The sequence below is a fragment of the Ciona intestinalis genome, chromosome 3 (assembly GCF_000224145.3).
Source record: "Ciona intestinalis chromosome 3, KH, whole genome shotgun sequence".
NCBI classification, from domain to species: domain Eukaryota; kingdom Metazoa; phylum Chordata; class Ascidiacea; order Phlebobranchia; family Cionidae; genus Ciona; species Ciona intestinalis.
This window is the reverse complement of record NC_020168.2, coordinates 516,602-531,407: the sequence shown is the minus strand read 5'-3', so window position 1 is coordinate 531,407 and position 14,806 is coordinate 516,602. Positions and strand designations below refer to the sequence as shown.

Genomic DNA, 14,806 nt, shown 5'->3' with positions numbered 1-14,806 from the left:
CGTGGCAGAAAATATCAGCCTTTGGATTTGAAATTAAGGTAAATGGATCGAGATGAAAGTAACAAAAATAAGGAAGTCGTGGAAATCGAGGCTGAGAATTACCGATTGAAAATAAGAGGACGCTACAGGAGAGTTGTGTTTAATATTCGCGGAGCTACTAAAACAAGCGTGGAGTATAACAAAGAACAAGGCGAACTAAAAGCGACAGCAAGTGCAGCGCCAATATTTGTTCCAGGACAAATGTTTGAAATTCCAGCAACCAACGCCGATGAACCAGACACAGAAACTTTAAGATTTGTTCCAGGACAGATGTTGGAAATTCCAGCAACCAACGCCGATGAACCAGACACAGAAACTTTAAGATTTGTTCCAGGACAGATGTTTGAAATTCCAGCAACCAACGCCGATGAACCAGACACAGAAACACATTTAATCAGTTTTATGCAGAACGCACCCTCGTTTGATTCTGCTCAAAATCAAGTTCCAACTTCATTAAAAGGACCAGAAATGATTTTCGATTCACCGGGTAAAAATGTAAAAGTTTTGGATTTATTTAAACCGCCCAACGTTTCTACCTCTGAATCTACAATGTCATCCATAGATAAGTTGGATGGTGAAACATTCAGTCAGGAACCATCTACCGTCGAAGCTGAAGCAATTCAACATGCAAAAACCTTTGTTTCATCAATAGTTGGAACATCCAGCGCCGAACCACCCAACATAGCTAGATATACAACCAACGATACCATTACACCTAGAATAAGTGCCCCGTTGAATCGCGCTGACAACAAAATGCCATCTATGGTGAAAAGTCACGTAAGGCATTTTGAAATACCGAATAAAAACGAATTAGTCTTGAGCTTTTCTCAGAATCCTAAAAGTTCCGCTGAAACACAAATGCTGACATTGCCCGCAACCGGTCGGGTTAAATCGACCATTGCAAAGTTTCAAGCTTCTCCTACCACTGAGGGTAACAAGTCTCAAGGCAAGAGCATACCAACATCTACAGGAGCGGGAACATCCATCACCAAAGACAACACATCTATGTTTGAAAAACCGGACGAACAAAAAATGAAACTGAACATCGCATTTTTATCTTAATTCAACTTTATTCTTCAACTCTGTTATTAACTTATGTAGTTTTTTAGTTGCGGGTTAATTATGCGCAACTGTCAGCTGGCGAATAATTTATTTACCATGAAGAACGACGTAAATATAATTTATTATATGAAACTTAGTGTTCGCATGACATGATATACAGGTTGTACAATTTTTAAACGTATTTTACTTATAAGACATACTATAGTAGAGTGGGGGAAGATAGGACACCTTGAGTACAAAATATTTAAGTATCCTGATCGTGTTTTAAACAATTAACAACGGTCTGTGAGGGTCGTGAAGATACAGTTTTTTAATTCCTTGAATTTTCTTCATTTACTACCAAAGGGGGCGAGAAAATAAAATAAAAGGTGTCCCATCTTCCCCCAACCTACTATGTATTATTGTTTAATGTATTGGAACTTGTTCAGTTTTTGTGTTATAAGACGACTATGCAATTTATTTCTATACTTGGCGATTTTCGTTGTTATTTATCAGCGTACTTATGCGGCTCTACATAAATATATATTGTAAATATTACCAGCGTTCAAAGGGACAATTTTCTTAATACACAGTACCACCGCGACCAGGGCAGTACACGCATTAATTTTTAAATAGCGTCGTGTTTCGTCATATACAATACATAGCAATACTTGGGTCAAATTTCGAAGAAGCCGGTGTGATCTAAAGGTCATATATTTATAGGTTAATTACGTTGCTTGCTGCAATATGTAAACCAGTTAACTCTTCCCCCATTTTATATTTTATGTCACAAAATAACATAAATTTTATTTATCTCTTCGAATACATCGGTGCAGTCAAATGAACTAAAACAACGAAAAAAAGAGAAATGGCAGAAAAAACGATAGCCGAAAAAACACGCTAGATAAAAAAAATATACTAAAATTGTCAATTAAATTTGTTTTTAATAAACAAATATATTGTTACTGTATTTCTGTTAATATATCACATCACACACACATGTATATACGCAGACTCTCATACGCACAACATGTATTGAGTATGTCATGCATCAACTCTAAATGTTCCAGGATGAACGATCTGACATTGAACACAAAGTTGGTCCAGCATTTGTGTTATAAGATACTTAACGGTAAGCTTCCTGAATTAACCGGTGACAACAAGAGGAATTTCCAAAGTATTAAAATACGTATTAATAAAAATTCAACAAAACGCATATAGATTGGTATACATTGCAAACGAATCGTTTCTTGCAGTTTTAGCGGAAACCAAGAGGTTTCAAGGAAGCAAGTGCTGCATAAAAAAAGTGAAACTATTTTTCGGTTTATTCATTGTACCATACATATACATATGACACGAGAAGTGCATGAATTTTGACTGGTGGTTCAAATAAAAATATAAAGAGAAATGTCTATAGTTACAGAAGAACATTCTGTTCGTTTGGAGAATATTGTAGAGGAAAAAGATTTGAGTAATGTCAAGGAAACGCCCAATGACTTTTCCAGCAAGAACAGCGATACTTCCACTGGCTGTTTAAAGGGTGGCAAGGTAGCCAAGATAAATAAGGCAATAAAAGTAACTCGTCGCGTGTCAAATGCAACAAAACGAGCTGGTGGTGATGTTGCAAAGAAAACTGTTGACCTGGTGAAGATATCGTCTTCTGGTGAAAAACAATGGGAGAAAAGTGTTGTAAATGGCGAAAATAATGAAACATTGGGGTACCTTGGTAATGACGAAAAAGAAGGAAGTGGCGAAAGTAAAAAAGCGTCGAAAAAAGATAATATTGTAGCAATTAAGAAGACGGTGGCTGAAAATGCAAAGACAGCCAAAGCCATAGCGATCGGCGACGGTTCTGAAGGATGGAAGAATCGTAAACTATCAGGAGGTCTCATTACAGTTGGAGAACTGACAGAGGTTGTTCGCACTGTTGGAGTTTCTTCTGTGAACGTTGTTGCTCCTGGGTCGGGAAAAGTGGTGGACATGGCGTTTGAAGTTTTGGAGAAAAAGTTGGATGAGAATGAAAAAGAAGGAAAACACGGGGAAGATTCTCCTGAAACTGAATCCAATTGCGAATCAGCAAGATCCAAAGACGCAGAATCCGAAACTGCAAAATCCGAAGCTACAAAATCCGAAACTTCAGAATCCGAAGCTACAAAATCCAAAGCTCCAGAATCCCAAACTGTAGAATCCGAAGCTACAAAATCCGAAGAGGTAGAATCCGAAGCTACAAAATCCGAAGAGGTAGAATCCGAAGCTGCAAAATTCAAAGCTCCAGAATCTGAAAAAGCTGCAGAATAAACGTTTGACATCTTTTCATAACAGTGTGTTGTTAAATATTCCGTGTTTGACTTCGATGCCCTTTTACCTTGGGCTTAATAGCATTTTTCACGTCTATGACCTTCGGTTCATTCAGAGTTAATAAATGTAACATGACCTGTACGTGAACTAATGGTAGTATAAACCACGTTTTAGACGAGGTCTATTTGCGTAATCAATACAATTTGTGTATTAATCAATTTGTTTGTAACGGAAAGCGTCATACATCTATCATGCTTGTCTTCTCGATAACCCGACATACGTAAATACCGTCCAGCGGTTTAACAATATAAAGCAAGCATCAAACACGGTAGATTTAAATTCTAAGCAAGTACCCAAGCATAGGCAACAGTATAGAAAAGATATTACGCTATAACATTACTATGCCCGAAATCCAAGACGTTCAAGTTATTTCTAACCGACAAAGTGAAGAAACGAGTAAGGTTTCAGAATCAACAGAAACAAATGGATTGAATGCCATTGAAGCGGAACTTGCAACAACAAGCATTGCTGTTGAGGAAAATGTGAAAGTTGCAAAACAGAGTCCTTTGAAGATTTCTAAAAAGATATTTACTTCTCCTCTTAAAGCGGTTAAGAAGGTGACGGAAGTCGTGCCTACACCTGACGGAGAGTCCGTGGCAAACATTGGGGATAAACTTAAAACTGGTGTGAAGAAAACTGGAAAGGCGGCAAAAGTTGTGAAGCAATTTACGGTTGGCGAAGAACAAGAGAGCTGGAGAGATCGCAAGCTGTTGGGAGGTGTTATTACGACGGGGAAACTGAAGGATTTGACTGTAATGGCAAGCGTCACTGCTGTGAACATCGTTGCTCCTGGTTCTGGCGCTATGGTTTCTAATGCAGTAGACAACTTGGAGAAAACATTGGTGGTCATGGCGGAGAATAAAAATGGTAAAAAGTCGTCAGAAAAATCGGAAATCAAAGATAAATCAGAAACCAAAGAAAAAACAGAAACCGAAGAAAAATCAGAAACCGAAGAAGAGAATGGTACTGAATCGACAAAGAAAGACACCGAATCGGATAAAGTAACAACTACAAGTGAAAATGCTTCGTCTGCACAAGAAAAGAAATACAAATAGGCTGCATTATTACACTGTATTTACTGCTTTCTAATCGGAATGACTTTATCCAGCTATGCATCTTATTTATGTGCCCACCCTATCATACGTGTTCAGTGTAAAGTATTTGAGTTTACTTGATATATTAATAAATACATAAAATCATTCATGTTCGCGAAATTGAGAGTTTTTCGATCTGTAAAATCGATTGTGTGTGTAAACCCGTAAAACCGTTAGTAGAAGTTTCTGAAGCAATGTTAGATTGGCTTATAAAAACCGAAAACGTAATGAAAACGGCATGCCACGTCATCCCTGTAATATTTTAATCTGGTACAATATTTATGTTACAAGCAAAAAACATATACACAATTGCGTGTTTACTGTTTGTATTTCGTTTATGACAGCATCTTAACCGGAAAGAAAAATTGTTACAAACAAATTAAACATCGATCAACGTTTGCCCCGCGTTGGACGTTTTCCACCAGCTTTTGACTTGGCTGGTTTCGTGTTTTTTCTTTTACCCGCTTTCGGATTCCTGGGAAACGAAATCCAATAAAGTTTGCACATTTAACACTATCGTAGGCGCAGTCTTAAGGACATGGTTAAAAAATATTTCAATGTTCTTTGTTTACTACTAAATTAGACGAGAAAATATTACGAAAATGTGTTCCACCTTACCCCACAGTGTCCCAACGTACCCCACACTACTATGTGAATATTTCAATCACTTACTTTACTTGTCCGTCCTGAATCTCTTTGTTCACGGCCTGCGTGGAAGCGTGGTTGGGTTTAGAGGTTTTAATGGTAATGTAGAGGGTATGTGATCAAGTCTTACCTTGGTGAGATTCAACTGTGGGGACTTTTTGTACATTTGGTTCAGTATACTCAACTGTTTCTCTTTTTCCGTGTTGCACTTCTGAGTAACAGCTTCAAACTAAAAATGAAACAAAACTAATCTACAGAAACTAAAATAAATCAAAAGCAAATAAAGAAAAAGAATAATTCAATAAGTAGATGCTGAAACGCATAAAACGAGAATAATGCACCCCTATACGATGGTTTAATAAAACGCAAGATTTTTCGTTTTTTATATACGTTTTTTAAGCGTCATTGTTCATATAGTAGAGTGGGGGAAAATAAACACCTTATCACTCTATTTTCTTATCCCATTTGGTAGTAAACAAAGATCATTTAAAGAATCGTAAACCGTATTCTCACCATCATTTTGTTAATTGTTTAAAACTCGATTAAGATGTATGAATATTATCTGCAAAAGGTGTTTTATCTTCCCCCACCCTAATATATATAGTTTATTGTATTGTTTTCTAAGCAACGCTTATGCATGTACATAATGCGTGTTAAACTTATTATCACAGTAAATATTAGGTAATTTGTTAGGTTTCCGATTACTTGGTTAACAGTAATTTAAATTTACAAATATTGTTAAGCTGTCAATACCAAGGTAGGTCGTACTGCTCACTTTAAGTTGGTTAGTATTTATCAAAAAAAAACAGACTATATAGTATGATGAATAACAAGCAACAATACAAAAGTAAAATATGTTTCTAGGTGTCATGTTGCAACATACAGACTATCCTAGTGTCTAAACTGCTAGATAAACAGCAACAATACAGTAAATAATAACCCACTAGTAAGTTGTGTCCAGTTGAATTTTCAATTTCATGCACCAATAAAAATAAGCGCCAACCACATTTACCCTTAACCAATAACTCTAAATAGAAAGTACTTACCTTTCGCTTCTGGCCACGTTTCTTAACATTTTTTTCTCCTTTCTAAAAATATTTTAGTGTAAGGAATAAGGAATTTAAAATTATAACGATGGATTGGCAATCAAGCTTGAGGGTCTATTTAAATTCCTCATGTAGACAGAACTGCATTTCAATTAATATTAAACTAATATAATGCTTTTATCAGAAGAATATACTTTGTTTAAAAAAGGGGTTTTGTTTGTACACATCACATTCTTAGTTTGTTTTAAGTAATCAAGTATTTGGAATAAATGAATGAAAACTTATTTTCCATTATTATTACGTGTCGGAGAAAAAACAGTTATTATAACATGAGTGTTCCTTTTTACACACTTCGTGCTCGCTTACTAGTTACCATGACTTGTGGGTGATAAATTGTTTCATGTTTTAATGTATATTGGGTAACAATTCATTAATATTAACAATAACAAACCAAAGTTTCTTGAAACCGACCGAGAGATGCAGTTGCTTGTTTTGAAACATGGAAAGCAGCTTCAAGCTGTAAGTGAAGCATTGTAAGAAAAACAAATACTGCTCATTCCAAATAAAATAAAATATATGTTTATGTACCTTTACAACGGACACAAATTAAAATTATAATCATGTTTCTGAAACTATCTCAGCAAATTTTTTCAATAAACAGAAGAATCCGAAAAAAAAAGAAAATACTCTTAAAAAATAATATATTATTACTTCTAATTTAGATTGTTTCTCTTGTCCAACAGCAGTCCTTCCAACACCTGGAACTTTCTTTCCAGTTCTCCGAGCAACATTACGTAATCTCTGCAGCTCATTCTTTGCCACTCTTTCCTTCTTTTCTTTTAATTTCTTTTCAAACTGATCTTCATTGGGATCTGTAGAAAGTTTAAAATGTTAAGTTGTCTTACCAAACATAAAAAAACATTTATTTCAGCTCATATACAGCATATAATGTCTTTATTGCATTTTAAAATTTTAATCTAAAGCTAAAACAATCTTCAATAAAATCCGAATTTAAAATGAGGCTGTAATGGAAAGGCTAACTGGCTAACCAAAGGATATCAATAAATAAAAATATGAGTTATAATGTTTGTGTTAAAACAGATGATAAAATGTTTTGTGCACCCAAGCATTTTGCTTTTTTCCGTTTGTGTTTAAAAGTCATTCTAATAACCCACCTGCATTAGCTGGCACTTCTAACACCCATTCTTTTGTATCATCATTCGCTCGTTTGTAACCCCATCTTGGTTTCCAGGACTACAATAAAATAAAACAAATATCATATTATAAGTTGTTGTAAATATAAGCGCTAAACATTTAAAAATACCGGGGGGGGGGGGGGAGAGGGGCAGGAATAGTTAGACACGCACTTGCAGGAAAAAATCAAACTTATTGGTTTAAAAGTTGACTGAATAATCCGGTGTAAAACATCTTGCTAACCCTGCTACCCCAGGTATACTGTTATGCCACTATCTATATAGAAATAAAACCATCATAGACACTGTACATGAGTAGGCCTGTAGTGTAGGCCTTCTAACCCTGCCACCCAAGGTATGGAGGCTATGGTTATAGAAATAACATTACACATACTTTTGATTCATCATCCCAAACCATTCTTCCTTTCTTTAACTTTCTGATTCCCTGAAACAAAATAAAAATAGGTTAAAAAACGAACATTTAAATCCTTCAGGAATTTCAAACCTTCAGTTTTGCATATTCTTCCCATTTAGTTGGTGGCTTTGCTTTAGGAATCTGTAAATAAAAGTAATTTGATTTCAAAGACGTGGTTATATAATCCTTTTGATTGTCAACCCGATGGTAAACTGGTATTAAATTGGTTGTTCCACCTTGGGCTTAAGAATGGGAGTAATAAGCTAAATCTCAGGTCCCATGGGGTGCCACGATGTAGGTCCCATGGGGTGCCACGATGTAGGTCCCATGGGGTGCCACGATGTAGGTCCCATGTACAATAGAACAATATAGCCTTTAAAATATAAAGTAGAAACTTACTGGTTTTTCTCTGGGTATCACTGTAGTAGGCGCAGGCACCTGTAACAGTAAATACAATTTTAAAACAAATGTCATGAAATATACAGACCCATTTTAGGCAAATGTTTATTTACCTTTGCTATTACAGCATCTTGAACTCTTTCAATTGGTAACTACGTGTAAAAAAAGAATGAATTATTTTTTATCTATTATAACCATATGAATGGGTTATCCTTTAGCTGATCACCAGTAAAAATATTTGTCTCTAAAATATTCTTTAGGCCATTTAATTAATATGGTGCAGTAGTTATTAGTGAGACATAAGGAGAATTTTGAGACCAAAACTTTTACTGGTCAACGGCTTAAGTTTTCCAATCAGTAATCACACCATTTATACCTTCCATATTTCGTTAAATAGCAATTGTGTTCCTTCCCTTGCGAGATTCTTTAGGTAATTTTCTTTGTCAGATCTGTGCAAGAATGAATGAACTGTAATTAAATTATTCGAGGGTAGTGGAAGAACGATATTCCTTATAACACTGGAGTTTTGTTTCATATACCTTGTGCCTGCTATTCAGTTACCACATATATACACTGTTGGGTAAGATTGGAGACCTTTAGCACATAATATCCAAATATCCTGGCCGTGTTTTAAACAATTAAAAACGGTTTATTAGAACGCAGGAGCATACAGTTTTATAATTCTTTGAATGATCTTTGTTTACCACCAAATGGGACGAGAAAATAGAATGAAACGTGTCCCATCTTGCCCCACCGTACTATATATACAACTTTGTCGGTACATAAACGTCTAACAGTATGTCAAGTAAATATTCGAACATTAAAATAAAAAAATACCGGAGTTGTTTTGTGTCAATAGGATTTGAATCGCACGCAAGAAGATTTCCTGCGTCAATCGCAACGTCGATGGTTTTCGGAACCTGAATCGACAAAAGCTTTTCTTCCTCTTCTTTTTGTATTTTCTGCAACAACGCCTCCGCTCGCACGACCATTTTACTTGATATTTTGATCTCTAACAGCTAATGCAACGCTAGGTATAGGTTTTAAAAGTTGTAAACAAAACCCGCACGCAGGACGAAAACACGTGAAATGTATTTACCCAAGTAATTTTAATAAAAGTAAGGTAAAAATGCATCGCCATTTTTGCTCCTAATAGATGAGACGGCAATGTAAGCAGTTAAAATAATCAAATGCTATTTAAGTTTTTTATCTAAACGTATAAAACCCACGAAAACAGATTTTATTTTTTTAAATATGTAATTGTTTGCTATATAGTGTAAAACACTATTATTTTTGTGACTGGGCCCATTTAATTTCAGGCGCCAAACGTTAGACATTAGCTGCGCTTTAATTTTTACTTTGGGTCGAATAGATTATTGTTTCAATGTACCTGTAGTAATTTTGTTTGTTATATCTCTTAAATAATATTACCCAGAACTTAGAATTAGAACACTAAACTACATAACATCTTGTCAGATTAAGATAGTGTATGCAGGACTTGATGAATTTATGAAATGTTGTCTATTCTATATTGTTGTGATAGGGACCATATCATTATTGGGTATTTTATAACTATTCCATTTTCAGATATAGTAATGTGTTTATTTAATGAATGAAAAATAAATTAAAGAACACAGTGTTAACATTTAAACCAATGCATTTATATAATAACACCCAAAAACCTTGAATCTTAAGTATATTTATATATAAAATGTTAATAAAACTAATACTATCTTTGTTTTGTGTAACAGTGGTCATGCTTAATTATTGACTATGCTTGCTAAACTTGTTTCACGAGCGTTTCTTCAGCGCGTATTACCACGGACATCTGTTAACCGAACTGCTATCAAACTACCAGCAGATTTATTTGAGAATGAAAATGGCTTACAAGCTGAGCCAATCGACAATAAGTTCGCTGGTGAACCAGAGTCATACATGGATTTTGAAGAAAAGGCAAGAGAATTGATGAAACCAGAGCGAGTAAAAGAGTCCAGTTATATTAAGGAGCTTGCAAAGCATTTGAATAAACCAAACAAACAGTTGGATGGCTCATTTCATTTTAGTGGTATTTCAAGTATTGCAGACCAACAAGAGTTGAATGGGGAACTGGTAAAGATGTATAACAAAGATATAAGTTCATTGTGGTTGGATAAAGAAGATAGCCATACACCAGATGACCTGGAATTAAAATTGGCGTATCAGTATGCCCTGCAACTGGTTATACCTGGAAGATTTGACTTTCCAACGAAACAGGATTATGATAATTGTAAAGATGATCTAAAAATTTGTGTAAAATCTTTAAATGAATCTAAAAACTTTCTTAACGCCATAAAAAAATTAATGAAACACTGGTCGCACAGTCGATTGAAGGTTTTTAATAAATCAGAACAGAAAAACCAGAGTGAGGATACAGTTAAGGTAAAACACACCTCACCAAAAAACACACTTCTGACATTTTATTCACCAAGTCTTATGATGCGTTTTAATAAAAGACGTTTAATAACAGCCCAGCAGCATGGACAACCAATGATTGTTGACATGGATTTTGAGACCTACTCAAACGTGGGTGATATGTACAAGCAACTATCGAAAGTAATTGCTGATAATCGTCGTTTATGTCACCCATTTAATGTTATTATGGCAAATCATAGGAAAGACAACGAGTTAAGTGCGTGGAGTAAAACAGATTTCTTCAGAAATAACGATAACTCAGCTTATCTCAATGTTACTGAAAAATCTTACCTTGACATGCAGCCTTTGATAAACCCGGAAAGTCTCATATATTTGACTCCAGATGCTTCTGAATACATGACTGAGTTTCAACATGATAAAGTTTACATTTGGGCCGGGCTTGTGGACAAAATTCCCCAGGCTGGGTTGACAAAGACAAAAGCACATTCCGAGAAAATAAAATGTGAACGGTTTCCTTTAGAGTTGTATTTGAAATGGGGGGGAATTGGAGCTAGGAAAAATCTTTGCCTCACAGATGTGTTTAACATACTGGTAACTTTAAGAGATACAGATAATGATTGGGTAAAAGCTTTCAGTGCACTCTCAAACCGGTTTCACCGTGGTCTTACTGAGCTTGGAAAATGGGCTGTAGATTACGACGAAAAAATTATTCTTGATTTCGAATCTGGAAAGAGAAAGTTGGAAGAAAAAGAGAGAAACAATAAATTTACCAAAGTGTATAAAACAAAACCCTATTTTGGTCAATCTGGGTTTGCTTCAAAATTTTCGTAAATCTTTAAATCTTTCGTAAAAGTTTTTTTTTCGTTTTTACAAATTCAAAGAAATTTCGTAAATATTTTCATTCTACTTTTAACATGAACTGATTTGTTGCATAAGCTGTTAAATTTAAAGCAAATTAAGGATTTTATAAGTAATTTTATTTCTTGCATTCAAGGAAATGGATGACATAGATGACCTTTTAGATGAAGCTGAAAAAACATTGCAATTAAATTCACAGAAAAAAAAAAGTACATCCAATGCAAAGAAAGAAAAAACGAGGTAAACAGTTTTTTTATAAAATGCCCGTTATATTTAAACAGAATTGCAGTTTAGTTTATTGGTATTGTGCATTCCTATAGCGATCACTGATGATAATATATATATATATTATATTTTAATAAACACATGTTTATACTCCCCTCATGCTTTGGTTTAGGATGTATCAGTAATCTATTTTATGTGGGCAGAGTCCTATAGGAAGACTCAGGGACAGAGTTGGCCGATTCTCTTAGTTTTAACACTAACACACATTGCTCTACCCAGTAGTCACTAATAGGTTGTCCAAATTAAAAAGATCACCCGCAAATCAACTGTCCTTGTCTGCCACAGGGGGACATACAAGTTTAATTCATTATTTTCCAATCTTTGTATTGTATACATCTGTAAGTATGTCTTCCAATATCTATTTATTTTTGCAAAAAAAAGTTGTATTTGTATTGTATACATCTGTATTATGTCTCTGTCAATGGCAATATACCCATTTATTTTTACATTATAATGTCTTCAGGTCCTCTTTGGAAGATGATATTGATGCAATATTAGGACTAGATGATTGTGTTAAACCAACCACATATACAAGAACTGTCAAGGTTTATTAAGGAAAATCTTATTTTGTAATTCACGCAAAATTAATCAATTTTTATAAATATTATAAAAAATCTCAAGAAACAATTACATGCATAGCTGCCTATATGGTAACCTATATGAGAAAAAACAAGGTGTGTAAAACAAAACACCTGTTTTATAAATACTATTGTTGCCCTGCCATACAAAGATTAAGAAAAAACAAAAAATGTGTTTGTTTGTTGTTCTAAATAATGCATGTTTTAAATAATGCTCACTAACACCATTTATTTTACACAGCAATCTTCAAGAACAACAACAAGAATATCTGATTCGCACTCCAGTAAAGCAAGAACAAAAAAGTAGAATATTTCTTTTAAATGAATTCATTTTTGCTTAGTAGTTTTAGCATTAATTTTTTGCAGATGTTCAACCTTGTATATTGGAGGAAGCAAAACAAACTCTGGACATTGTAGCTTGTCTGTTAAGAGGTTAGTCATCAAATAGTAATGCATATAGTCAAATTACTCATATACTATATAAATTATGGCTTGGTTGAGGTTTATAGTCCTTCATTTAATGCTTTAAGTCAGTGGTTCCCAAACTTTATTAACTCGCAGACCATTTTTGGGTTTATGTAGTGTTCTCGTACCACCTACATTACTAATTACTAAAGGCTCCAGCCTCCAGGCCAAAAAGTTGGATCGCTTGATAATTTACACAACACAAACTTAGCACTGCCTTTCTCATAGTTACGTGTAAAGTAAATGTAATTTGCCTATTAAACAGGGCAACAAGCGGTAACAAACAATCTTAATATGTTCCAGAAGTAGCACTGCTGTATATTTACGATGTTTTCCTCAACCAAGCAGCATATTTGTTACGTGATAGTAGGAATTCACACGTGGTTTTATTGCATCATAATAGCGATTGTTTGACCTGGCAATTGAAGACATAATAACAATTCACACGGCTGTTATTTGCTTCATAATATCGATTGTCCCCTTGATTATTTAGCCTGCAGGTGCTTAAAATACATTTTCAGGTTGTGCAGAATTAAAGTATAGAGATGTTTGCAAAGAATACTTCGTACATGCGTAAAGCAACGCCTCGCGATTGTTTGGTGTAAACCTAATAAGTTGCTTGGGTACCACCTGGGAGACCTTCGCGTACCACAGTTTGGGAACCACTGCTTTAAGTGCTACATCTATAAATGATACTTTTTCTTGGCCACCATAGTGTGTGGTGGCAGCATTTGCCAAGACAATTATCATCATTAATGGGTTGTCCAAATCGTAAGCCATGCAGAAAAAACGAAAGAATACAACCACCTACATGGTTACAGAGGTGCATGCCATAGTGCACCTGTGTTATAACAACTTTCTGTGTGAGGATAAAACAGGGTCTTAGAGCGCTGATGCTGAATTTAATACTGTTGTAAAGTATAAGTATTTCATAATTGTGCGTTGGTGTGAGCATAGAGTTTATTAAATATATTTTATTCCTTAGGTGCTGTGATTACTTGCGTTGTACTGGATGTGATTTCCACGTCGAACAATATATTGATTATAAATGGAACAACAGTGTTGACTACTTGTTTCTACGTAATAATATGCCAGATTTTGACAAAGTTGCAACCAAGTTAATATACAAAGCTGGTAGGTAGTATCTTTGGGTGCATGCAGCCTGCTAATATAATTATTTATCTTTTTAGGTAGCAGGGCCTATGCTTGTCAGTGCTCTTGGAAAACTGCCACTGAATTGGTATCTTTAATAGATTGCAAGTTAAAATGGGTTTGTGGCAAGCATTGAAGAGTTTTCATGCGATTTTATATTTATAGCTTATCACTGGTTTTATATAATCACTGCAGTTCTGTAACAGTTGTGCATTGGTGCTGTGCTTATGTTCTTGGTGTAATTTTTAAGCGAACTGTATTAACAGAACAGTTTGGTTTATGATCTAGTATCACTGTACTTTATTTCATATTATACATATATATTCTTGTAGACTGTTCATCTTTTTTACAGACATGTGCAAATTGTAAATGCTATTTTGTTTAAACAAAGATTTTTGTATGTTTTTTTATCGCAGTTTAGTTTATTCAGGAGGTTTTCATTGAATAGTTTAAGTCAGCGTAGTAAGCAGGACGGGGTAAATTTCTGTTCTGCGAGAGAAGGTGCCTGATTTTTTACAAACTTTTGGTTATGTTTGGAATGATTTTTCCCACACAGGTCAATCAATGAAACAGATCAAATCATGATAAAAATAGAATTTTCTTACTTTACCAGGGATTGTACACATTTTGCATGTTAATTTTTAAAATGCTCCAAACAAATATACTGTAAGTGGGACGTCTTATCACAGACTGTAAATTCAATATGAGTATTACCCGGAGCTACTTCACTACTACAATTCTGGCAAATGAAGATATATAGCTTGTGTTAGGTACAGACTGTCAAAATTGCTACTAGCATCATAACAATTTATATTCCCATACCATT

At 34.7% G+C, this 14,806-nt stretch overlaps 4 protein-coding genes across 5 annotated transcripts; 3 read left to right on the top strand and 1 right to left on the bottom strand.

The window, feature by feature from the left end:
* Positions 1–22: 22 nt before the first annotated feature.
* On the top strand, positions 23–1,370 carry LOC113474132. 2 transcript variants are annotated; one of them, XM_026833885.1, is made up of 2 exons: positions 23–526; positions 602–1,370. In XM_026833885.1, exons 1-2 carry the CDS (start codon positions 43–45, stop codon positions 1,099–1,101), a joined length of 984 nt encoding a protein of 327 aa, XP_026689686.1. In that variant the 5' UTR covers positions 23–42; the 3' UTR covers positions 1,102–1,370. The 2 variants fall into 2 exon arrangements, with proteins under 2 accessions (XP_026689686.1, XP_026689685.1); XM_026833884.1 differs by having other exon boundaries at positions 23–816; positions 871–1,370.
* A 3,471-nt stretch (positions 1,371–4,841) lies between these two features.
* Positions 4,842–9,332, bottom strand: LOC100179977 (ribosome biogenesis regulatory protein homolog). Its single transcript, XM_002125546.4, has 13 exons — positions 9,068–9,332; positions 8,607–8,679; positions 8,344–8,382; positions 8,231–8,269; positions 7,922–7,972; positions 7,811–7,861; positions 7,399–7,477; positions 6,935–7,095; positions 6,675–6,740; positions 6,224–6,265; positions 5,308–5,406; positions 5,205–5,239; positions 4,842–5,007 (listed from the first exon to the last, which is right to left on the bottom strand). Exons 1-13 carry the CDS (start codon positions 9,220–9,222, stop codon positions 4,923–4,925), a joined length of 975 nt encoding a protein of 324 aa, XP_002125582.1. The 5' UTR covers positions 9,223–9,332; the 3' UTR covers positions 4,842–4,922.
* Positions 9,333–9,962: 630 nt separating this feature from the next.
* LOC100182308 (tRNA methyltransferase 10 homolog C) lies at positions 9,963–11,640 on the top strand. Its single transcript, XM_026833881.1, has one exon. The coding sequence runs from the start codon at positions 10,004–10,006 to the stop codon at positions 11,471–11,473; it is 1,470 nt and encodes a 489-aa protein (XP_026689682.1). The 5' UTR covers positions 9,963–10,003; the 3' UTR covers positions 11,474–11,640.
* Positions 11,623–14,371, top strand: LOC101242795 (protein C8orf37 homolog). The gene is made up of 6 exons (XM_004225828.4): positions 11,623–11,740; positions 12,249–12,330; positions 12,605–12,666; positions 12,730–12,795; positions 13,814–13,962; positions 14,019–14,371. The coding sequence occupies exons 1-6, from the start codon at positions 11,640–11,642 to the stop codon at positions 14,114–14,116; spliced, it is 558 nt and encodes a 185-aa protein (XP_004225876.1). The 5' UTR covers positions 11,623–11,639; the 3' UTR covers positions 14,117–14,371.
* The last annotated feature ends 435 nt before the right edge of the window (positions 14,372–14,806 follow it).